The 26,155-nt window shown below is 47.5% G+C and overlaps 1 protein-coding gene across 3 annotated transcripts in view; it reads right to left on the bottom strand.

Moving 5' to 3' along the window:
• The window catches only part of FGFR2 (fibroblast growth factor receptor 2), a 119,861-nt gene extending 93,706 nt beyond the window's left edge, over positions 1-26,155 (bottom strand). For all 3 annotated transcript variants that reach the window (XM_011930251.1, XM_011930252.1, XM_011930250.1), the window contains exons 1-2: positions 25,822-26,155; positions 21,585-21,861 (exon numbers count right to left, since the gene is read on the bottom strand). In XM_011930251.1, the coding sequence (XP_011785641.1) occupies positions 21,585-21,750 (166 nt within the window). In that variant the 5' untranslated portion in view covers positions 21,751-21,861; positions 25,822-26,155. The remainder of the gene's footprint in view (positions 1-21,584; positions 21,862-25,821) is intronic.

The following is a 26,155-nucleotide window of genomic DNA, read 5'->3' as shown; positions in this document are numbered from 1 at the left end:
TCACTTGAGGTCAGGAGTTCAAGACCAGCCTAACATGGTAAGATCCTTTCTCTACAAAAAAATGAAAAAAAAAAAAAAAAACATAGCCAGGAATGGTGATAAACATCTGTAGTCCCAGCTACTCAGGAGGCTGAGGTAAGAAGCTCGTTTGAGCCCCAGAGGCTGCACTGAGCTATGATCACACCACTACATTCCTGCCTAGGTGACACAGCGAGACGAGAACCTGTCTCTAAAACTAAATAAATAAATAGGCCAGGCATGGTGGCTCGTGCCTGTAAATTCAGCACTTTGGGAGGCCAAAGCGGGTGGATCACCTGAGGTCAGGAGTTCGAGACCAGCTTGACCAACAAGGTGAAACCCAACTCTATTAAACATAAAAAATTAGCTGGGCGTGGTGGCATGTGCCTGTTATCCCAGTTATTTGGGAGGCTGAGGCAGGAGAATCGCTTGAACCCGGGAGGTGGAGGTTGCAGTGAGCCGAGACTGTGCCATTGCACTCCAGCCTGGGCAACATGAGTGAAACTCTGTCTCAAACAAACAAACAAATAAATAAATAGTATGAATAACAACAGGCTTCGGCACATAGCCTGTGAGTAATTCCTGCCTTGAACTGGCCTCCTTCCTTCCCTAAGAAAACCATCCTGTTATTCCTTGGGAACTCAAAGGACCTCTGACTGGGGCAAGACAGAAACTGAGGCAGGAGCTGCCTGACTCTCCGAGCCCCTCAGCAGATCACGGTAGAGGTCATGACCTCTCCATGTGACATCAAACAGGTTGCCACTAGCAACAAGCTGCATGAATTTCCCGCTCTATAAGTAAACAAGAGAGAAAAAAATCCTCGCTGTATGTGAGGATGGCCCCAGGAGGGGGAAATCTTGTAAAAGTCAAAAAAGGCTGTGACTTATGTGACTTCACTGCACACATCCAGCTGGACTTCTCACCCATCTCAGCGGGAGGGTTGTCTTGAGACAGTTGAAAGAGCGAAAGGGTTTGGAAACGGTAAGCTATTTCAGGTAACACTTGACGTTGCCAAACCAGCGATAGCAGCACTTCAGACTGTCACTTTTTATAATGTTTGCCTATAAACTTTTCCCGTGTGGTTTTTGAAATGGCGCCCAAATGCAAACAGAGAACAGATGGGAAACCTGAGTCTTGCCCCGTCCAATCACTTCATGGAGAACGGATGACAGATTTAAACTGTTACGGAAGAAAAAAGCAGTTTCTACCAACGGCATAGCTCACACTCCATTACTTTTCACACATTAAGCCTTTTCCCGGGTTTCCCACGGATGGTGTCTTTTCCGACGTCTAGATCATCGCAGTTCCAAGGATGTGGTGGGGTCGCCCTGGAACACATCCCGCTGAGGTTTCTCCCTCCTCCAAAGTCAGAGGTGTCCAATCTCTAAACACATTCCTCCAGGAAGAAGAAAGGGAGACAGAGAGAAATCCCTGAACAGACTCCTCTGGAAGAGAGAGAAGGAAGAAAGAGAAGGAGAGGGAGGAAAAGGAGAAGAGAGATGGAGAGAAGGAAAAGGAAGGGAGAGAAACGGAGGGAGGGAGAGGAAAGAAGAGGAAGGGAAGAGGAAGAAAGAGAGGGGAAGGGGAGAGGAGAAAGAGGGAGGGGGCAGAGAGAAGAGGCAGGTTAGGAGCACACTGCCAGGAGGCATGTCCTGTCAGGGTTGTGGGCTGCAGGAAGAAACCCGTTCTTACCTGGAAGCACAGCTGGGACTCCCACAAGCACCGTAACAGGAGCGCTGGGGGAAGGGTAGTAAAACGGCCTTGGGTTTCTGGTGCCCTCCCACACCTCCTGCCACCTTATACAGGGTTAATGTCATGGCTGTAGGGCTGCCAGTGTCTCTACGGAGGAAACAGAGTCCGGCTACAAATGTCACTACATAGTCACCGCACACAAAGCACATGACAAGGAAGTGGCCGCCACTGTCCTCCCTGTTCCAGTAGCCCCCACCGGCCCTCTTAGTCTGGAAGATGTCCTAGAGTGGCCACGCCCTGTCCCAGTAAGAAGTCTTAACTGGCCAATACCCAATTCCCTGTCCATAGGAACAGAGGAGAGACTTCTGCAAGATAGGAATTCTGGAAGAGCCCAGCCCCCTCTTTCCTATGGCACAATCTGGGTCTTACTGGCATCAGAGCTCATCAGCAGAAAGAAATAAAGGAAATGGAGGCCAGGCATGGTGGCTCATGTCTGTAATCCCAGCACTTTGGGAGGCCCAAGCAGGCAGATCACTTGAGGTCAGGAGTTCAAGACCGGCCAGGCCAACATGATGAAACCCAGTCTCTACTCAAAACACAAAAATTAGCCAGGCATGGTGCCGTGCCTGTAGTCCCAGCTACTCAGGAAGCTGAAGCAGGAGAATAGCTTGAACCCAGGAGGCGGGGGCTGCAGTGAGCCCAGACCACTGCACTCCAGCCTGGGTGAGAGAACTAGACTCCATCTAAAAAAAAAAAAAAAAATTAAAATCAAAATAAAAAAATAAAGGCAATGGAGTCCCACCAATGAAGTCAGAACCAATCACCTTTGCATGTCCTGCCATGAGGGCCGTGCACACAGCAACAAAGACAGCCTGCTGCAGCCCAGACATCCTCAAAGCCTCCCCTCTACATGAACTGACTTGCAAGAAGACCAAATTCCTCACATCAAACAGAGACCTTATAAGGCATAGGTACTACGTGCTCTTTAAGGGGGCAAGGAAGGGACAAATACTCCGCACAATATAAAGATGAAAGTTCTCTACCTCGAGAAATACTGCCAACATAAAAATGGAGAACAAAAAGAAGTCAAAGCAACAAATAACAGATAAGCAGGCAGGCTGAAAGGGTGCAGTCCTCTCTTTCTAACCAGTTGTCAGGTGTCTCGCAGACACGAGTCGGGATTCTCCCTGGTCGCTAACAACAGCTAACAGCCGCCTCTGCAGCAGTAGCTGGATTTCTCCAGAAACTCCAGACTGGCTCACATTCCTGGTGATCAGATGGGATCATGGCTAATGTTTCCAATATGGTAACCATTAAAAATTATATATTTAGGCACACCCCTCACATCATTTAAGTCTGCCTTTGAGAAACATGCTGGATGGCTCTTCACGTTTAAAAGAAATTATGTTGTTGCCCACGAGAAAATAAAAATGCACACAGAGTAAGGAGTCTGAGAATGTACTCCCTGAAGAGTGAGTCACCCGTGTCTCCCAATGTCCCCACCCAAAGCGGAAGTCCACACTCCCTGTTTTGTCAGTATCCCTCTCATTTTTGATATGATGTTTTCAGCTATTCATGATAGTGTTCTCCAAAAAGAGATACACAGAGGGAAGGTTTTCTCCCTGGTCCCAATACGTGTATTAAACTCATATTTCATGAGCGAAAAATTTCCAACGGACCACTAAGACACAGGCATTGAATCAGTACTGTGTGCATAAACTCCCAGATATGGGCAGCTTTGCTTGTGCAAGAACTTCAAAACTGAGTCCTGGCCGAGCGTGGTGGCTCACACCTGTAATCCCAGCACTTCGGCAGGCCCCAGTGGGTGGATCACCTGAGGTCAGTAGTTCAAGACCAGACTGGCCAACATGGTGAAACCCCATCTCTACTAAAAATACAAAAATTAGCCGGGCGTGGTGGCAGGCGCCTGTAATCCCAGCTACTCAGGAGGTTGCAGCGAGCCAAGATCGCGCCACTGCACTCCAGCCTGGGTGACAGCGCAAGACTTCGTCTCAAAAAAAATAAAAATAAAAATAATTTTAAAAAATAAAAGGTCAGGTGCGGTGGCTCATGCCTGTAATCTCAGCACTTTGGGAGGCCGAGGAGGCTGGATTACCTGAGGTCAGGAGTTCGAGACCAGCCTGACCAACATGGAGAAACCCCATCTCTACTAAAAATACAAAATTAGCCGAGTGTGGTGGCAGGTGCCTGTAATCCCAGCTACTTAGGAGGCTGAGGCAGGAGAATCACTTGAACCTGGGAGGCAGAGGTTGCAGTGAGCCGAGATCATGCCATTGCACTCCAGCCTGGGCAATAAGAGCAAAACGCCGTCTCAAAAAAATAAATAAATAAATAATAAATGGACTCTTTTGTTCAGAAAGCATTTCCCAAAGCGACCAGCCATTAGATCATATAGCACACAGGAAAAAGATACTTGTGCTACAAGTTATGTTGAAGCCCCGCATGTCCCAGCTTGGATGTACCATGAGGAGTCTGTGTGCCTGGCTGCCTGGCCAGCTCAGCCCGAGCCTCCTACCTTCTGAAAATACACTTGCTAGACACAGCAGAGAAAGCTGGGACATCTTCAGCCCTTCAGGGCTTCCTGGAGCACACTGTTCTAGGGAAAACCCTTTCATCAAAAGGCACGTGGGGGGCTCACAAGGAGGTGAAGGAGTGAATAGGATGTGCCTGGCCTTTGATGACACAATCTTAGGGTGAAGAGTGGCCCTACAGAGATGTCACTCTGTAAAATGAATGCATTGTGATCTCCACTCCTGAAACTGAACCCTCTGGTCCTAAAACGCTTCCATCCCCTGAGTCCTAATGACAGTGCTCAGGCAGAGGCAGCTCTCTTCATCTTACAAAGTAGTAAAGCACCTGTCTTAACAGACAGCTATACCCCAAGCCTCTCATGGTCCCTTAGCATTAAGGCTATGGCCTCATTTTTGTCCCTTCTCTGGTGACTCTTCAGAAAAGGCTGGGGGTGTTAAAGGTACAGACCAAGGCCGGGAATGGTGGCTCATGCCTGTAATCCCAGAACTTTGGGAAGCCGAGGCAACTGGATCATTTGAGGTCAGGAGTTCGAGACCAGCCTGGCCAACATGGTTCTGAAACCCCATCTCTACTAAAAAATACAAAAATTATCTGGCCACGGTGGCAGGCGCCTATAGTCCCAGCTACTCGGGAGGCTGAGGCTGGAGAATATCACTTGAACCCAGGAGGCGGAAGTCTCAGTGAGCCAAGATCGCGCCAGTGCACTCCAGCCTGGATGACAGAGCAAGACTTCATCTCAAAAAAATAAATAAATAAATAAAATAAAATAAATATATATATATAGAAAGAGAGAGAGAGAGACCAAACAGACCTGTCACTGACACCGAGACTCTGCCATTTACAAATCGTGTGACCTTGAGGCAAGTCCTCAGAGCAGGAAGAATAATAAATGAGATAGGACACAGAAGGCACCCGGCACAATGCCTGGCACTTACACATCCGCCATCAGAAAGACCTTCCGGCTGAAATCCTCACTCCTCCGCTAAGCAGGAAAAAAAGCAAAGCTGCCTAGCCAGGTCTTCTCAGTGTGGAAGGTCAGAAAGTGAGAGAGGAGGGGGCAGGGCTCCTGTTCTATTTCTCAATCCCTAACACAGAGTTGGGGGTTAATTACCTTCAGTTAGCATTCTGCTTCCTGCTGGTGCGTGCACGTGTGCATGTGTTCCTACGGACAGGAACATGTCAAGGCGGTCTTCTCGCCTTTCTAAGAAACTTCTCCTTCCCTACCACCCCTCCTGTATCCACGGATATGCCCAGAATTCCACCTCTGGTTCTTCTGGTCCTTTCCCTGCATTCCAATCTCCTGGGCACCTGTGGCTTTTCCCACCTCCTGCCCGCAGATGCCACTCAAGTCCCTGCTTGTAGGTTCATATTTCCACCTGCCCAGGGGGGAGGAAACACATAACCTGGATGTCTGCAGAGGTCGTATCCAAAACAAGCAAGTGACCTTCAACCTCCTCCTCCTCCACCAGCCTCTTCTCTTACAGGATGAAGGGAGTCACACCACTGAACTGCCACCCAAGCTCCAAGTCGGCCCTGAAGCCCCATATTTCCTCTGGCCCCTCCTCTGATCAGTCCCAACAACCCTTCGCCTATTAAGCCTATCCCTGATGGAAAGCTTAGCTCTGAAAGAAAGTATGGGCAAAAAACCGCATCCCACAGGCCTTCTCTAGCCCTCCACAAGACCTCTGCAATGCGCCTAACCCATCACTCATGGTGCACCCCTTGTAGTCACTACAGACCCCCAGAGGAATCTTCTGAAAAGCACATGATCTCTACTTTTTTAAAAAGGCACAGACCACTCCAAAGTCAGAGAGAATAAAACCCAAAGAACACCACACGCATTGAGGCTTGGTTGCTCCAAGCCCCATATCCCCCTCTCTCTGACACTCTGGCTTGCCTGTCCACGTGGGTACTCTTCCCTCTACCTACGAGCCCAGCCTGCTATGCTGCCTGGCAGGCTCCTATTCAGCTCAGTTCCAATAGCTCCTCCGTGAAAATCCCGATTCCCATTAAGATACTGCACTGCTCCCCATCTCTTCCTGTTCATCCTCCAGCACATGCACAGCCAAAGACAACCTGCATCCCCAACCCACTCCATCCAAAAGATGTACGGAGAGGGACTGGAGCAGGGATCAACGCAATGTTTCTCAGACTTTACTGTGCATAAAACCATGTGGCCAATTTAAGACAGCTTCCTCACTCCCACTTCCAAAGATTCTGGGTTGGCCAGGCGCTGTGGCTCACACCTGTAATCCCAGCACTTTGGGAGGCCGAGACGAGTGTGTCACTTGAGGCCAGGAGTTAGAGACCAGCCTGGCCAACGTGGTGAAACTCTGTCTCTACTAAAAATGCAAAAATCAGCCAGGCCTGGTGGCGGGAGCCTATAATCCCAGCTACTCGGGAGGCTGAGGCAAGAGAATCACTCGAACTTCAGAGGCAGAGGTTGCAGTGAGCCGAGACTGTGCCATTGCACTCCAGCCTGGGAAACAAGAACAAAACTCCGTCTCAAAAGGAAAAAAACAAAACAAAACAAAACAAAATATTCTGGGTCAGTAGGCCTAGGGGTGGGGACTGACATTCTTTATTTCCCACAGGTGAGGCCTGATCCTGCTGGTCCAAGACCCACACTACAAGTAGTTCAGCTCCTGTGTCCACGGATGAGAGTTTGAGACCTGCCTCTGCCGGTAGTGAACGTGTCGGCTTGGACAGCCTCACATCGCTGAGCCTCAGAGTCATTCTTTAGAGAAGAGAAAAACATCTCCAGGGCTGCCTGCTGCAGGGCAAGGTCACCACAAGGACACAATCAAAGGCTGCCTAGGAAGGCCTCTGTATACTTAAAGAGAGGGGCACGTCTGAGAGCGAGCACTCCTCATCCTGGCGGATGTGGGGTCGGCGCGGGGGGGGGGGGCGTCCCCATCCTGCAACTCAGCCCTGGCCAGGAGGGCACTCCTGGGTTCCTGTTTACCGGGCATAGCTGATACTAACTGGCCGGCAGATTGCTTTTTGCAACCATGTGAGCGCCTCCATTCGCATTCCTCTGACTTCAAAACAGCTTTTCTTTCAAGTAAACAAGTAGGTCTCATCATATACAGGTTACCTAAGTGAGGATTTCTGGAATGTTCCTAAATGAAACTAAACATCTGAAGATTTTGTGAGATTCATCATTATAAACACCCATGTATGGTGCCTGTTTAATTTACAAAGAGGCCTGTGGCTTCTTAAAATACCTTCTACTATTCATCCATCCAACACATCTGAGAGTAGCTGATATTTGTGTGTGGGGCACAGTAACACACCACAGAACTCCCTTGAGATGAGAACCCCAGCAGGGCTCAGGAGCCAGATAACTTACCCCAGCCCCACGGCATGCCGGGAATAACGCTGCAAACACCAAACGATGGGGAAGAGTCCCCGCAGCTGTGCCTCAGGCAGTCCACAGAGCTAAGGGCCTGCGTTACTGCGAGCTGGGGCTGGGGCGGCTGGCCTGCATTCCAGAAAGCATACCCTAAAGCCTGACTGCATTCCAGGAGCAGGTTTGCAGGGACAGTCACCTTGCCACACTTACTGCTACCTGTGGCTCCTAGAAGCTGCTGCTGGGACAAGCTCACCTCCCTGGTATTGATGTAAACATTCAATAAATGGTGCATACTCCAGCGGATACATTTGCCCCGTATGGGCCCTGAAAGGTCAGAACGATGTCCAAATCCCGTTTGACATTTTCCCCAAGCAGGCCCTCCCACACTAAGCACTTTCTGAATAAAGAAATACTTTTAAAGTGGCCAAGGCTACAAAAGAAAAGGGAAGGTTAAGAGTTATTCAAGAGGGCAAGGCTGCCTCCTGCTTTCTCAACTCAGGGCCTTCTGGGGGTACTGTTCGGCAAGTTGATTTAAAGGGCTGGGCCTTTCTTCGCTCAGCAGGACCTTGGTTCCAACACTCCTTCAGAGGCTGCAGATGTGTCCCCGGCCTGATCCCCTCAGCATCATCCCAGCCATTTGCAAATGAAGCGGCAGCAGCTGGAGACTGGGAAACAGATGGTCTTCCTCATTTGAATGGGTTTGATCGGGCTGCTTGAGGCTCAGCAAGTTCAGGCCTGGCCAGCATCGAAATCCCTGCGGAGGCCTGAAGGCACAAAGCTGTGGCCCGGGGAGCCGGCAGCAAGCAACTGAATGGGAATGACCTGGTGGAGAGGTTCCCCATGCTGCCTTCGGGTGGACGGGACACGATCCCAGCTGGTTTTGCACCGCAGGACCCAAGGAAGGCAGGTCGGAGCCACAGGGATCACTTTTCTCCTGTGTTTTGCAGAGGAAAGAAAAACTCTCCCTGGGGAATCCTGAGCCGGAGGACTGAAACCCACATTAATTCAGGACATTCCACGTTAAGCGCCGGCGCCACCACAGTTAACCTTTCTTCCCTGCTCCAAACTGCATATTTGCATAGAGGTAAAAGCTTCAAGAAAACAAACAAACAAACTTTGAAGAGTCACTACTTCTCACAACGCTCCAAAGCAGCATTCGGAGGGAAGCTTTAGATCTCAGAAGGGCTGTGTGCGGCTCCCACAAACGTAGGCTTCCTGGGACAGGGCGTCCCCCGGGCAAGGCACCTGGGAGGAGGCAGACTCGCCATCCTGCCCACACCTGACCTGACTCCCCTGGCCACCCTCCGGCCATCTCTCTGCCTCCACATTGGCCTGGCAAGAAACTCTGCCAATTAGAGGTAGTAACAGAAAAGAGATAGGCAGCAGGCTGAAATGACCCACTCAAGTGGAGGCTGCCGGGATGCCCCTGAGCCGCCTCCTCACTCGCCACACCTTCAAAGGCAAGCACCTAGTAGGAGGGGAGAAGGAGGGCCTCTGAGCCCAGCTGCACACATTCACTCAGCAGCCTCTGTTCTGCCTCCATCAACATCAACAGGTGAAGCCAGCAAGGGACAGCAGAGAGGCTAGGCCCTGGACAATCACCTCACTGGACAAGGGGTCAACCTAGCAATGCACCTAGCAGGCAAGGTGGCTGGTACTGATAAGGGTCAACCTTGCAATGCAGGTGGGTTTGCTGGGGAATCCAGGTGGGTGCCACCTCCTTAAGGAGAAGCCCAGCCTCAGGTGTGGTGGCTAACACGTGTGATCCCAGCGCTCTGGGAGGCCAAGGTGGGAGGATTCCTTGAGCCCAGGAGTTTGAGACCAAGCTGGGCAACAAGTGAGAACCCATCTCTACCAAAAAAAAGAAAAAAAAGAAAAATCAGCCTGTGCCTGTAGTCCCAGCTACTCAGAAGGCTGAGGTGGGAAGATCGCTTGAGCCCAGGAGGTCCAGGATGCAATGAGCCGTGATTGCGCCACTGAACTCCAGCATGGGTGACAAAGTGAGACCCTGTATTAAAAAAAAAAAGGAAGAAAGAAAAAAGAAAAAAAGCAGCAGCAGCTTTCTAGTCCCAGTCCCTGGAAACTACTAAACATGGGGCACATGCCTCTGGCCCATGATTTTCCTTCACAGGATCTTCGCCTTTGATTGGACCTAGCCCTTCATTTTTTATCTTTATTTATTTTTATTTTATTTTATTTATTTATTTTTGAGACGGAGTCTCACCCTGTCGCCCAGGCTAGAGTGCAATGGCGTGATCTCAGCTCACTGCAACCTCTGCCTCCCAGATTCAAACAATTCTCCTGCCTCAGCCCCCCAAGTACCTGGGACTACAGGTGTCTGCCACCACGCCCGGCTAGTTTTTGTATTTTTAGTAAAGACCAGGTTTCACCATGTTGGCCAGGCTAGTCTTGAACTCCTGACCTCATGATCCACCCACCTCGGCCCCCTAAAGTGCTGGGATTACAGGCATGAGCCACCGGCGCCTGGCCCTAGCCCTTCATTTTTGCAATTATTTGACAAGAGCCTGTCTCCCCGACTCAACTGTTTATTGCTTGCTATTCTATCCCCACAGAACCTGGCACATAGTAGGTCTCAAAAATTATTTGGGGAACAAATGGATGAAAAAAAATCAAAGAAACCACAGCAATTACCCTGCAATCTAAAAATCATGTTTATACCATCTAGCCTCTGCCAAGCTCTGAAAGTTGTCATCACATGGGGAGTTACAAATTTAAGAGGGAAATTTGTAGCATCTCCTAGTCAAGAACTCTACAGCCAGGCGTGGTGGTTCACACCTGTAATCCCAGCACTTTGGGAGGCTGAGGTGGGTGGATCACCTGAGGTCAAGAGTTCAAGACCAGCCTGACCAACATGGTGAAACCCCATCTCTACTAAAAATACAATTAGCCGGGTGTGGTGGTGCACATCTGTAATCCCAGCTACTCTAGATGCTGGGGCAGGAGAATCGCTTGAACCCACGAAGCAGAGGTTGCAGTGAACCAAGATCGCGCCACTGCACTCCAGCCTGGGTGACACAGCAAGAGACTCTGTCTCACAAAAGAAAAAAAAAAAAAGGAATTCTACAACTTTCTTCCAAAACTCAACTCCCACTTTGAAATGCCTGGGACCCCTGAGTGTTCTGCAATCGCTATACAAGTAGCCAAGAACAAAGTTCAGCTGGCTAAACCAGCCTCGATTCACCCCCACATTAGCTGGTACTGGAGTTCACTTTTTATTTTTAATACCAAACTGATCTTTGCTTGCTTTAAAAATGGGCTCCATTTCCTGGCCTCTTTTTTTCCCCTAAGGACACCCTTCCTAGCCAAGACTGGAGGAAGAGTAGGTGTTTCTGCTTTTGGCCTTTTCATTCTTGGAATTTTTTCTTTTTTGGCTTTCTTAGTCTCTGCTCCTAATCTCTGCAGAAAAGTGACATCAGAAGGGTGGGGTAGGCCTTGGTGCTTGTTTCCATGACCACAGGTTGTGGGAGTCCCGGGTACAGGGGTCTGTCTATGCAGGTAGGCCTTGACTTCCTACCCAATCATAAATCAGAAATTCTGGGAAGAAAAGCTTGACATAATATCAAAGTGGTAACAGCTGAGGGTTAGCAGGCACTAGGGCAAACCAGCAGAGACATCCAGGACAAGGAATAACTGGGGACGGCCCGCTCTGCTGAGATGGGTCACGCGTCAATGGGCAACAGAGGCCGTCCCTTCTTGTTCTGGACTCCTACGGTGTGGCGCAGCCTGGACCACCAACTGGGACCCAGTCTCCCATTGGTCTGCTTGGCAGCAGTCAGCGTTCACCTCTTTCCAATAAGCCACCTGCCACCAGAAGCCATTCTAGAAGAATCACAAAGTATAATTATTAAACATTTTTATTGCCTGGAATTTTTCTTCAAATGACTTTAGGAGAATTCGGTATAGATGTGTGAGAAGGAAACAGAATCAACTAGCGGTGTCCCTAACAGGTTTAACAGTCAAATGACAGATTTAGGAAAGAATGAGGGGTCACCACATTCTCCAGAAAAAAAAAAAAAAAAAACCCTCCTGCTCAGTAAGAAGGGAAATTTTTCTTACACCAACACATTCACCCAAAGACCTGGGCTCACACTCACTAACGATGAGGTCCTGGAGGAGTCACTTGATCCCCAAGAATTTCAGTTACCTTGTCCATAAAATGAGAACAGGAATACCCAAGATGTTTTGGGTTATTAAGATGGGAGATAATATATGTTAAAGTACCTAGCACAGAGTCCAACCATGACAGGCACTCAATAAATGGTAGCCAGTTATCATCATCACCACCATCATCATCATCTCAAGGAATGGGCTAAAGAAACACGACCTCATCCATACTGTCCCCACTTCATAGTCTGTCCTACCAAGTAACCTCCATAGGGGTATCACGTGCAAATGCTTGTTCGGCTCCTCTCCGCTTCAGTACTTTGGGTCCCATCACAATTTCCTTAAGCTCCCTTCCATGCCGACGAAAATCTCATCTAGGAGTGTTCAGGAGAGGTCACTACAGGTAAACATGGCAAGGATGACCATAACATGTTATGGTGCTCCCCTCTCCAGCCTGGCCAAAAGCAGAACATACCACACCGCACCCCACCCCAACTGATCCCATAACCTCTCTCCACACTGCACCCCACCCCAACCAATCCCATAACCCCTCTTCATCCCGTACCCCACCCCAACCAATCCCATAACCCCTCTCCACACTGCACCCCCACCAACCGATCCCATAACCCCTCTCCATCCTACACCCCCACCAACCGATCCCATAACCCCTCTCCATCCTACACCCCCACCAACCGATCCCATAACCCCTCTCCACCCTGCACCCCACCCCAACTGATTCCATACCCCCCTCCATCCCACACCCCACCCCAACCGATCCCATAACCCTTCTCCACACCGCACCCCACCCCAACCAATCCCATAACCCCTCTCCATCCCATACCCCACCCCAACCAATCCCATAACACCTCTCCACACTGCACCCCATGCCAACCAACCCCATAACCCCTCTCCATCCCACACCCAACCCCAAATGATTCCATAACCCCTCTCCAATGTTCTTCACGGGGCCTAAGGGCAATGTGACAGTGTATTTGGTATTTTGAAGCCTCAGACAGAAAACTCTTTTGCCAAAACACATTGTTCTTCATGAAGTATGTGTCTGCTGTTATTATTACAGAGCTGCAACTGACTTTTTTCAACAGAGGGGGAAAAAAATGTCAACCTTGAACCATTTGGACTGCAAGCAGCAGGATGTTCCCATTGCTAAAATCCATGGGCCTTGCAAAAGCCCAAGATAATAAAAAGGGCTGGACAAATCCAGGGCCTAGAGCCAGTTTTACATTTTAATTAATGCAAACGCCTCTCATCAGACAATTATCACTATACACTGTAAACATCTTATCAGTCCAGGAAATATTAGTTTTAGATTTACTTTGACAGGGAAGAAATCAGCATTTAATGAATACCTACTCTGGGCCAGGAAATTCAGTAGGGGCTTTACATTTCATTTGCATTTAATCTGCACATGCACCCTTCAAGATAGATACTATCTTTGAGGCTCAGAGAGGTTATCTAACGTTTCTGAAATCACAGCATCAGTAGATAGTGGAGAGATTCAAACCTACCTCCCAAGGTCAAGTTCCCTCTGTTAGTTTCTGTCTCCAGAAAGCATACCACACGCCATCCAAAACGATTTTATTCAATTCTATTTTTAAGAATGGCAGATACAGAATTTAGATTAAACGCAGAGAAGATTCTTATTCTTTTAAAAATTCAACTGGTTTTAAATTTGAAACATTTATAAATGTCCACGATATATATTCAATTGTGCGTCTATTGCAGCCAGGTAGAAATGCAACATGCATTGGTGGAAATCCAGGAGGCTTAGCAGGACAAGAAAGCTCCTTAAGGCAGCCACACGTCTTTGGGGACAATCCCACTGTCAACTGACAATCTGAACTTTAAGGGTGTTCAAAGAGTTTAAACACTAAACTTAACCATTGCAATGATCTTGACATTCACTTTATAGTACATGCCCCCAAGCACATACACACACCATAGATACACACAGCTGGCCTTTTCAATGTCTGGATACCTTTAAAATACTACAACTGGTCAGTATGGAAAATTTAACAGTAAACTGTCAGGTATACAAATGGGTCACATATAGTAATATAGGAGCTCAAGGGTTCAAAAATAATCACGACAATTTATATAGAGTTTATTAACGTTAGAGCTCAGAATTGAGTTGCCTCCAAGAAAGGTGCTACATAAATCATACAAATAAATGCGTCCCTTGTTCTCACTCCTGAACCTATCGGCATTTTCCTCATAAGCTATTTTTAGCCCCCTCATAAAACACATTCAGCATAACCTGAAATTCTCTATGTGTGCATTCTATTCTGAAATGAATTGGAATTTACCATTCTTTACTTAGACAAGCGGTTAAAGGAAAGAATATACCACAGCTTAGCTCTCTGACTTGGTACTGTCAAAAAGAATCAGAAGTTTTTGGCCAGGCGTGGTGGCTCACGCCGGCGTATCATGAGGTCAGGAGATCGAGACCATCCTGACTAACACTGTGAAACCTCGTCTCCACTAAAAATACAAAAAATTAGCCGGGCGTGGTGGCGGGCGCCTGTAGTCCCAGTTACTTGAGGCAGGAGAATGGCATGAACCCTGGAGACGGAGCTTGTGGTGAGCCAAGGTCATGCCACTGCACTCCAGACTGGGTGACAGAGCAAGACTCTGTCTCGAAAAAAAAAAAAGAATCAGAAGTTTTTAAGAGTGGCATGATACGGCCAAAGTCCACAATGGCGCAGAATTACTTACGGTATTCCAAAGTGGAGTAAATGACACATTCAGCATCTGAAAGCTCTGGCATGGTACAAGTTTCCCAAACCAAAATTACTGAAAATCTAAAGCATGCCTATTTTATTTGACACACACTCTTCAAGGATGACCGTGGCTTGTCAACAATTCATACTTTTGTATGAACATTTAAATGGTAAGAGCTTGAAGTTATATAAACAGAAGTCAGCCACCACACACAAATCACGGCAAGGAAAGAGAAACTTGTAAAAAGTGTGACTTTTGTCTATTACAGAAGGAGACATCTTCAAGACATGAAGGACCACCACAATAACCTGTCCAGCATCTTGTTCAATCAGACCTCTTTTTAAAAGAACTTAGCCTCTGAACAGCCAAGGCAATCCTAAACAAAAATAACAAAGCTGGGGGCATCACATTACCCGACTTCAAACTATACTGTAGGGCTACAGTAACCAAAACAGCATGGTACTGGTATAAAAATAGGCATGTAGACCAATGGAACAGAATAGAGAGCTCAGAAATAAGGCTGCACACCTACGACCATCTGATCTTCAACAAAACTGATGAAAACAAGCAATGGGGAAAAGACTCCCTATTCAATAAATGGTGCTGAGTTAACTGGCTAGCCATATGCAGAAGATTGAAGCTGACCCCTTTCTTATACTATATACAAAAAAATCACCTCAAGATGGAAGAAAGACTTAAATGTAAAACCCAAAACTATAAAACCCTGGAAGACAACCTAGGCAATATACCATCCTGGACATAGGAATGGGCAAAGATTTCATGACAAAGACATCAAAAGCAATCACAACAAAAGCAAAAATTGACAAATGGCATCCAATTAAACTTAAAAGCTTCTGCACAGCAAAAGAAACTATCAACAGAGTAAATAGACAACCTATGTAATGGGATATGTGTAAACTATGCATCTAACAAAGATCTAACGTCCAGCATCTATAAGGAACTTAAATTTACAAAAGAAAAACAACCACATAAAAAGTGGGCAAAGGACATGAACAGACACTTTTCAAAAGAAGACATATATGCATTCCACAAGCATATGAAAAAAACAAAAGCTCAACATCACTAGAGAAATGCAATCAAAACCACGATGAGATACCATCTCACACAAGTCAGAATGGCTATTAATAAAACGTCAAAAAATAATAGATGCTGGTGAAGTTGTGGAGAAAAGAAAACACTTATATGCTATTAGTGGCAGTGTAAATTAGCCCAATAATTGTGGAAAGCCGTGTGGTGATTACTCAAAGAGCTAAAAGCAGAACTATCATTTGACCCAGCAATCCCGTTACTGGGTATATACCCAAAGGAATATAAATCATTCTACCATGAAGACACATGCACACAGATGTTCATTGCAGCACTATTCACAATAGCAAAGACATGGAATCTACCTAAATGCTCATCAATAACAGATTGGATAAATAAAATGTAGTATAGAGACACCATAGAATACTACGCAGCCGTAAAAAAGGACAAGATCGTGTCTTTCGCAAGAACATGGGTGGAGCTGGAGGCCACTATCCTTAGCAGACTAACACAGGAACAGAAAACCAAATGCTGCATATTCTCATTTATAAGTGGGAGCTAAATGAGGAAAACTCATGAACACAAAGAAAAGAACAACAGACACTGAGGTCTACTTGAGGGTGGAGGGTGGGTGGGAGGAGAGAGAGGAGCAGAAAAACCAGCTATTGGGCACTAGGCTTAATACCTGGGTGATGAAACAATCTGTACAACAAACCCCCACAACACAAGTTTACCTATATAACAAACCGTCACATGTACCCCCAAACCTAAAATAAAATTTAAAAAATTAAAAAAAAAAAAAACTTGGCCTCAAGTTCTTGGCCAAACTACACTAAGAAGGCAAGTCAGGGAGGAAGACGGTGTGGTAAAGATGGGGTATGGTTAGCAACACCAAGCATTTCAATGCTAGGAAAGCTAAAAAAGAAGAGCCATCTCTAAATCTCATATGGGATACAGCAAAAAAGATGAAAAAAAATGCAAAACTTAAGGCTAGAACAGGCGTAGCGGCTCACACTTGTAATCACAGCACTTTGGGAGGCCAAGGCTGGAGGATCACTTGATGCCAGGAGTTGGGGACCAGCCTGAGCAATACGGTGAGACCCCGTATCTACAAACTATTCTTAAAAATTAGCCAGGCCTGTAGTCCCAGCTACTCAAGAGGTTGGAGGACCCCTTGAGCCCAGGAGTTCAAGGGTACAGTAAGCCAAGTTTGAGGATACAGTGAGGGTGCAATTGCACCGCTGCACTCCAGCCTGGGTGGCAGATCAAGACTCTGTCTCAAAACACAAAAACAAACAAAAAACCAAAGGCTAAAATCATCTCTCAAGGAAAAAAAAAAAATAGAGACCATAAGCATTTTGCACAGTTGCATAAAACCCACTGGATCAGAATTATCTGTGGAATAGCCCAAAAAACTTCCAAAAAATAATTTCTGAACTGCCCAGAGAGATCTCCCCCAGCTCCCCTGCTAAGAATCAGACCAGTACAGTGGAGAGTAGCACACCAGCTGTATTTCCTACCCAGCTTAACAGGCAGGTACCCAAAAATCAATTTCCCATGTTTTCCTTTAATGACTAAAATTAGCTTCAATGGAAATACAAGAGTAAACTAGATTAGAGGGAGTTTTTAACAATTACCTTGGCTAAACAAACACCTAAACAACAGTCTGCAAACTAGAAGACTAGTGGATACACTTTATTGAAACTACGAACATTAAACAAAACACTTCCAGTTTAAACACGACCCCAGTTATTTCATAGCCATGTAATTACTTGTTAAGTCTGATATTAAAAACATCTCATATTGGATTGCTGTGGTTTTGTGAATTCTCACCCTCAACTGGGTCAAAAAGACTTGAAAGGAACAAAGTCTTTACTTATGGCTCGATGCGGGGCCATTGGCATAGCACAAGTGCTCTTTTAACTGGTTGAAATAAACTGACAAAACAGAAACGCACACATATACCCCAAAGTTGAATCAGAGCGAGCCAGTATAAAAATGATACAAGTACCAGTTCTCTAGGCCTGCCAGATTTCTGCTCTATAAGTAATATTAAACATGGCTCTCGGTCTATGAATTGTGAAACACTTTATACACTAATAAAGAATGTGTACTTCATTGTGTATTTAACTGCATAAGCCTGCATTTGGTTTAATTGACCAAGAATAAGTCCTTGTTCCAAAACTAACTATCAAGTTACAGTCAACTCTTAAATATTAACACTCATATTGAAAAACAAAGATGCAGATAATACGAAACAGAAGATTATTTTAAATCATTCACTCTTGGTATGCGGATATATTCTTTCTTCCTTTCTTTTAACTTGCAATTAAATGCGTATGGCTAATATTATGGCATTTACAATACTTCTAACAAAGGACTTAAACCATACTGGAAAAATCTGACTTAGGGAGGTCTCTGTGCAGATCCTGTCCTCAGTGTTTCTGCTACTGAACTCTGGACCAACTCACGCTGGTCCAGGAGGGCATCACCTCTCAGAAGACTGACAAAAAATTGCTACACAAACTACATTTTTTTCAGGTTGTTACTTTTCAGAGTCACACTCTGTGGAGGGCGGGAAAGTAATTAAGGGTTTAGGGTTGAAAAGCCCTTTCATTTTAGCTCCTACTGGGTTGGTGTAAACAAAGATGCCATTAATGTCAACAATGACTTAATTAACCAGAGTAGGTGACAATGTCAGGAAGAACTTGAAAGTAAGAGTTGCCCCCTCTCAGGGTAATCAAGCTTGACTATACTTCAAATATTTATAACGTTAATCAACAGAATAGTACTTGGCCTTGAGGACTGCCCCCCCTTCGAGTCAATAACCATGTTTTCACTCCTCTGCTGGTCCCCTATAACAAGGAATGACCAAAAGGAAATTAACAATGAATGACCAATTGGAAAACTCATATTTAATCTGAAATATTAAAAACTAAAATCTTCTAGAGATTATTTTCTTAAGTCAACTGAGTGGACCCAACTCCACTGCTACTACTTCAGAAAGGGTCCAAAAGACAAATGATATATATGATATATGATATATATGACATATGATAGATATGATATGATATGATATGACATGACATTGTACAAAGCCAAGATGACTAACCATATCCTTTCCCTGAGGGGCCAAAAGAAAAGGACCCTCTAGTGTTAGGGCCCAGGCTTCTTCCTGGAACTTCTCAGTCACATTTTTCTCCTATTCGATAGACATTATCTAAACTGAGCTTCCAAATAAATTAGCAAACCAAGAAGTCTTACAAGATAAGACCTTGGTGCGCTGAAGGTCAAGGTGGAACTTACTGCTAACCAAGCTATAGTTGTTCTAACATGGAGAACTGATGGACAGGGGCACAGGCACACACACACGCACACGCACACACACTCTCTCTCTCTGCAATTCGCCAGCGCAGAGCCTAAACCTGAGCCCATTTTCCGTTGTTAAAAACTCCTTTCTCATCTGTAATTCGATGACCTTCCTAATCACCTCTGACACCAAAGCAGAACTCCTGCAACAGAAGAACTGATCTTAGGGCTCAAATCAGTGGCCAGTATTAGACTAACAGATGAAGGGAAGTGGGGATCCTATTGAAAGCAAACACAGCTTCCTGGAAACACCAAAGCCCCTCCATCCAAAAACAACTTTCTTCTCAGCTGTCTCCAAAAGCCTAGATGTTTTTTGACATTGTGGCACCTGGCACAGCCAGCCCACGGGACTGGGAAGACCCATGTTCCCAGCTCACTGGCGACAATGGTGACAAGGCCATGCACCCGATGCTTACTGGATGCCAGCCCCTGTGCTAACTGCTCTTTAAGTTCAGGTCAAATGGACATCTCCTAACAACCTTTTGGTGGAAGAGTCAGAAGCCTTCTGAGGACATTAATATTCAATGACTATTAATGAAGAGACCCTAAAAATCATCTTTTCAAGCCCTCAGATGACAGAATGGGAAACTGAGGCCCAGGACTTGTATGCTTTTCCAAAGCCTCCTCTTTGTCAGGTTTTGCACCTTCTTCTAAGACATCTTTTCTTTTCCATCTCATAATTCTCGATGCAAATGAACTCATAGCTCATGGAAACTATGAACCCATAAAAATGCACCAAAGGACATTAACAAAATATTACCTAAAACTTCCAGAACTTCATGGACCTCCTTCCTGATCCATAAGTGCATTGACAGATCCCAGGTTGAGCAGGCCTGCTTCCAACAATACCCACATTGTTGGATTTAAATTCTTACACAAAGACTCTTTTGGGGAACTTCGTCCCTTTTCACTATTTCTTCCCTCTGCCTCACCTGTCCCTCCCTGCATGTATACACAATTTTAAACTTCCTTCAAGAATTAAATATAGTAAAACAAATCCTCCGGGACCATTTTACACTTTATGTTGAAATAAACGCACAATAACACGGCTCTGAAAAACCAAATGAAAAATGACAGTTTTTCCCTAACCTGGGTTGCTCCTAAAGCCCACACTGTAGGAATTCCCAGCTCAAGCTTCCTCAGTTTTTGCTGAGCCATGCACTTCAGGGAAAACCAGCAATTACAGAAACATCCATTTTAATTATTAGTAAATTAAAGAAGTACAGGCATGACTTTCAGAAACCAGGAACTTTTTCCCTCTTACATGAAAGCCCTGTAAAAATGCATCACCACAGAAAATTACATTCATTCTGGTGTCCCAGCATAAGTTACCAAGAGGCAGTTCCATAACTGGCCGGTAGCTGTAGCTATACAAGCCTCAGACACAAAATCCTACCAGATTGGGAGATGTCACCACACCCGTTAATTATAGAGCTGCCATCCCTCTGTGTAACAGAGAGAGTTCCCCAGTCTCACACGATTGCTTCACGTGATAAGTGCTTCGGTCCTCATCCTTTAATGACACATGCCCGGGGTCTTCCTTGTGAGCCCATGTCTCTCAGAACTCTCATCTCAGATGGACACAACCCTCCTTCCTAAATTGTCCTGATCTGGCTAAGGAGGCTGGGCTCTCTGTCCTCTCCCAGCCTACCCGACTGGGTAAGTGTGCTGTATATTCACCCCATGCACGGGATGTGTTCCCAGAGCAGCTCAGCTTATCCCAGACACCATTCGGACTGCTGCGGGTTCCTAAAGCCAGGCAGGCACCAGGTGGGCTCTCCACAAACAGGTTCATTAAGTGGCGATGAGTGCTGGGATCTGCCGTTTTATTCTCGGATTACCACTCAAAAAATAACTCCGCTACCAATATTCCCTGCTGATGACAGATTTCAATGCAGCACCAAGTAGAGGCTTGGCTCACGTTGTCTCCAAAGGGCTGGGAGAGAAGTTCCAAATCTGCTAAGCTGAATAATTCAGCCTCACGTAGTCCTCACAACTGGACTTACACCTTGAAAATTAAATTTCCAAAGCTGTGACACCAATGCATGCCCTGTGATACTTGGAGGTTCTCAGCTGGAGGAGATCCCCTGGCACATTCACTTTCAAGTTTACCTAAAATAGAATCTGCCACTTTGTGATGATGCATTGCTTAAGTATTAGGAATTACAATGGCTAAAAAAAAAAATTCTGAGATGTCAAGCCTCTCTCTCTGCGCTAAACTTCAGAACCTTCTTTTCTCCTTAAACAATGAAAATAAGACATCAGCATTTCAGATGTTGGCCATTTCTTTTAGTGGTTCCTTTTGTCAGAAAGTAGCAATTCTTTACATTGTAAGGAGTAGGAATGCTGCTGGGGGAGACTAGAGATGACATTCATCCTCCCAAGGTATGTCCCTTCCACAGCTCTCTCGGGCACTGGATAAAGGTGAACTCCAGCTGCCTCCCTCACCCAGCACAGAGAAACACACACAGCAAGAAACCACCAAACTATACCATTCTGCCTGCAGTGTTGCAGCAAAGGACCTTCCCTCATCAGCTCTGCCTTGCGGGGAACCAAGAGACCACGGTCAGGTGCTCTTAGAAGCCTCATTTACAATGCAAGGGTAGCTGCTTCTAAAACAGGCCTTAACAATCTGTACCCAGACAAATCCCAAAACAAACTTGAAAAGTGAAATTAAATGACTTACCTTCTGGCTCTAATGTGGTATCCTCAACTAAACTGAAGGAGGGCCGGGCCAGGGACAAGGTTGCCATGGTGACCACGACCAGGCAGATGAAACGACCCCAGCTGACCATGGTTACGGTACCAATCCCCGGTCCTCTTCCATATCTCCATGTGGACGTTAATCCCATCTGCACACTTCCTCTACGGGCATGGACTGCGCGCAATGCCTTCAGCCTGCGGTGGGCTCAGGGACTGAGGCGCTGCTGCCGCTGCGTCCGCTGCTGCTGCTGCTGCAGTCACTAAAGGAAAGAGATTGGCGAGTCAGGGAATCTTCCCCAGTGCCAAATCACTCCAGCCCAAGTGGGATAAAACCATTTTTCAGCCTCTCAAATGTGTGCAAACAGAGTTCTTTTTCATTATCTGCTAAATCCTTCCATCCTCACCTCAGAGTCCCAGGTGATTCCACCAGACCGGTCCACAGAAATGTGTTAGGCTAATCTTTTTAAAAGCATACTTTTAAGAAACAGAGATAAAACAGTAGCTACAGGACTCAGATACGTGCAGCCACTTCAGTGAGGCAACGTGTGCTCTCTTCTACTATCCACTATCGCCTCCACCGCCCTCAATGAGCAGAAGCAACATGACCTTAGTTTCAAGGGCAACTACAAAAGCAAGTTAAAAGTGCTCGGGTTGGCATAACCAACCTCATTCCCTCCTCTTAGTCCAACTGGGCTTTAGAAAGCTAAACTGTTGGAGGCGTCTGCTCACAGCTCCGCATTTCTGCTGGGCTGGAGCTGAGCGGTCCGTCCCACCCTCACTGTAGCTCTTGGGAAGAAAGGAGACCAGCAAAATCAAAAGAATCCCAGGAAGGCTACAGAAAATTCCCACCAGTTTACACTTGTCAGGATTCATTTTCAAATGGAGAAGGGTATTTCCGTCTTCCGCCAAGCAGCCACTTACGAAGAGTGAACACAACTGCAGCGCATTCAATGCAGCTGATCCAAAAAGGACTTCGAAGCCTGAATTCCCTTCCCCTGTGACTAAATGGCAGTCCAGGGCTGCTAAATGTCTTCAACTTCTGTAGAAGGGTTAGGAAACTGAGCAGATGCAAATTCTGATGAATTATGCAGGAATGTATTAATAATGATGATGTAAATTATGTAAATTTTAGTCATGGTATGTGATTGGACCAATAACTTTCAATATGCAAACCTATTGGCTAAATTTTCAGAGTATAAGTTAGAAGAGGACACTCAGCTTACTATTCTATTCACCCATTTGATCCAAGGGAAAGAAAGCTTAATACATTCCAAGCAACTTTAAATTCACTCAGTACCCTCTGAGACTAAGGGTAGAGTCAAAATGCACAAACTTTAGAGAATGATTAAAACAATCACAAGAAAGGGCACATCAATCTCAGGCTTCAGATTCTGTGAACCGCAGGAATGAACCACATTTTCTAAGATTGGGGGTGGAGAGAGGCCTTTAATACAAAAATTTCTAAACTCTACATTTTTTATGTACCCACTCGATGTTTCAAGTTATGACATAGGATTTCAACACTGCTGGAGCCTCCCCAAATCTTATCATAAAAACTGCTCCTTTTAGCTTTGACTGAGGATAAAAATGGATGAGGGAAAAGAATATACCACATCATTTCCAAAGGAGGAATAAAGAAAACCTCAGCTTCAAAGACAGCACAGGTGAAACGGTATGATTCGCAGCAAAAACAAGAAAAGTATGTGTGCAGTTGTGTGTGTCCACGGTGTGTGTGTGTGCATGGTGTGTGTGCATGTGTTTTCAGACAGCTTGAAAGATTTTTCCTCCTTTCTTTCCTCTTAATCAAGAGCCTCAAAAGATAATTTCAGATCTATTTCTACATATATGTGGGAGGAAAGTACACAAACATTCTCATTGATTTACTAAGCATTTCCAGAATGCAGAGGAATTTTCTACCTCTAACACGACTTCAGGAACAATCCTAAATCCTCGCAGAGGTTTTGCCCCAGGCTCCTTCCCCAGCCTGCTCCCCTACCTGTCCCTAACCTGAGGAGCCTCCTTGGCTCCAGGCAGAGAAAGGTGGACAGGGCTCTCCACTGAATCTCAAGCCATTCCACCATCCTGCTAGCTTGCACTAGAAATTTGCATTTCAGCCATTTCCAGATCCAAGCCCCACAGCAGCCCCCTCCCCAAAACTCTGGAAGGCGGGGACCTAAGGTGACAGGTCTGCACAGTTCCTCACCCAAGTGGACAAAAGTATGGTGCGACCTCCTAGGCAGGATAATTAGGTCCCCAGGCTCGGTGTTGGGAACACAGGCCCAGCATGCCGCTGGCGGCCACAATCCCGGCTTCCTGCCTTCAATACCATAATCCTTCCTGGAGTCTGAGCCCCAGTGAAAGCCCCAGCGTGTTTATTTTTCCCCTTGAAAGGGAACTCTCTTCTCAGCCTGCACGCGGGAGGGGTTGTCACCCTCCCTCTGATGGATGGCTCTCCTCGGCCGCCCGCCCCCCCACCCCCGGTCCATTTTCACCTCGGCACAAGCCTGCCCCCAAAGACAGGCAAAGTGGCAAGCAGGAAAGGCTTGGCTGCGGAGTGGTCCCCACGCCAGGCCTGTGCTGGGCTCTTCAATTTACCATGACATTCCCAAAACCCCGGCCCTCCAAGAAGGCAGATCAATACAATGCCCTCCGCTTTGGGCTTCCACCTCAGGGGTGATCTGTCGACACACTGCTGGCTCGGCCACCGGCAGCACCTGGCGTTTTGTTCTAGGTAGATTTCACATCAGGAAAGTCAACAGTGCCCGGCTCCTCCAAAGTGCAGACCCATCTCTTGGCTTAAGGCCTCCCTACTTCTCCCCAGCACTCAGTAGGAGCGGGAGCTGTCAAGGGGTCAAGTCTGGGGGGAAATTCCTCAACAAATTGAAATCTCAAAACACACACACTGACTCAGGACCACAGTGCCCTCCCAGTTCAATGCTTGCGTCCAATCAGAACTTGCGAGCAGCTTGGGGGTGCTCCTCACCACCACCCCCTTTCAGGGCAGCACTTCTTTCATTTGTTTGCCTGAAATATCCTGTTTTTCTCCCCCTTCTCGGGGCGCTAAAGAGCTAAGAGAAATCTGCATTTTAATTGACATTCCAGGGAAAGGGAGAGGGGCGCCTGATTGCTTTTCTATTCAAACTAAACAGGCTTTTCAGATGAAAATGAGTCGAGCCCGGTGGAAGATTTACAGGGATTTGGGACTAGGGAGACAATGGAGTTTTAAATGTTGATAGCGTTTCACACCAAACTCATAATGGGTGCCCTGAGTTTGAAAGCAGGTTTGCCTTTAAGGTAGGTTTTATTGAATTGGGCGAAAAGAAGGAGGGTCTGGAGAACGATTTGCAAGGGAGTGGGGTGCGAGGACAGCGACGGAGGCCGGTGGCCCCCCGGGCCGGCCTCCGGCGCCAGGTTCGCGGTCCGCGAGGGTCGGAGCCAGCGCCACGCAGGGCCCTCGGCTGATTTCCCCAGCGCGGCCCCGTCGCCGAAAGAATGAGCAAGAATGAGCGCGCAAGTTAGAACTCGCCTGCGCTTTCGACATCTCCCAGCCGCTGCGGCAGAGCAGGCAGGCGAACTAGAAAAAGTCGGTCCAGTTCGCCCCCTAGCCCCAGGCGCGCTGCGCTCCCTCCAGCGCCGACGGCGGCTGTGGGCGAGGGGCGCCCCGGCACCGAAAACCGGGCACTGGAGCCGTCGCCTCCCCAACAGTGCCACCCCTGACCATCGCCACCCCTACGGGATGTCACTGGCCCCACCCCAGCGGCCCCCTCCCGAAAAACGGGTCTCCGCGGGGCCTGGATGGGACGGAAGTTCCCAGGACCCACGGATGGAGCACCTCGGAGATGCCCCCTGGGACCCGGCCTGCGGGGCTGTGCCACGGGCAGGCGAACCTTCCGCCCGTCTGCTCTGGGGTCGGAGAAACGCGCCCAGTCAGCGGGAATGCGCCCGTCAGGGTTTGACAGGGAGGGGGCGTCAACGCCAGAGGCAGATGTCAGCATCTGGATGGGGGTGGCAGAGGCAGAACTTCCCGAACACCGGCCGTCAGCACGCACCCACCTCCCCCATCACCTATGCAGCCACAGAGGGAGGACACGGAGCGCCCTCCACAACGCCAGTCCTTCCGCGCCCCCGCCCAGAGGACGGTGCACCCGGCGTCCCGGGCTCCCCTGGCGTCCACGTCCCCGACTGGGGAAGCTCCCCGAGGCGTCTTGCGCGGCAATTACCTTGAATGGCAACGCTTCTCCGCGATCTGTGTTATCCCCGCGCCCCGCGTGGGTCGGGATGGAGAAAGCGACGAGCCCGGGGTTGGGGGGAGCAACTCCAAAACGCAGAAGAGTGGTCCTTGGGTCTTCGCCGGCGCCAAGGCTCCCGGGCTTCACGCGCACCCCAGGCTGCGGAGGAGCGCGGGCATGACGCCCGCGGGCTGCCCTCGGATTTGGGGAACGAGAGGAAGAAAGGACTCAGGCTTGGCGTCGCCTCCACCAAACTTTGCTCGCGAGTTGCGAAGGCTCAGAGCGCGCAGACAAGCTGCGGCCTCGGGGCCCCCGGGGCTCGCGG

This window comes from Colobus angolensis, unplaced genomic scaffold (assembly GCF_000951035.1).
Source record: "Colobus angolensis palliatus isolate OR3802 unplaced genomic scaffold, Cang.pa_1.0 Scaffold85, whole genome shotgun sequence".
In the NCBI taxonomy this organism is placed as follows: domain Eukaryota; kingdom Metazoa; phylum Chordata; class Mammalia; order Primates; family Cercopithecidae; genus Colobus; species Colobus angolensis.
Note: the sequence above shows the minus strand (reverse complement) of the source record. Positions and strands in the feature narration are given on the sequence as shown.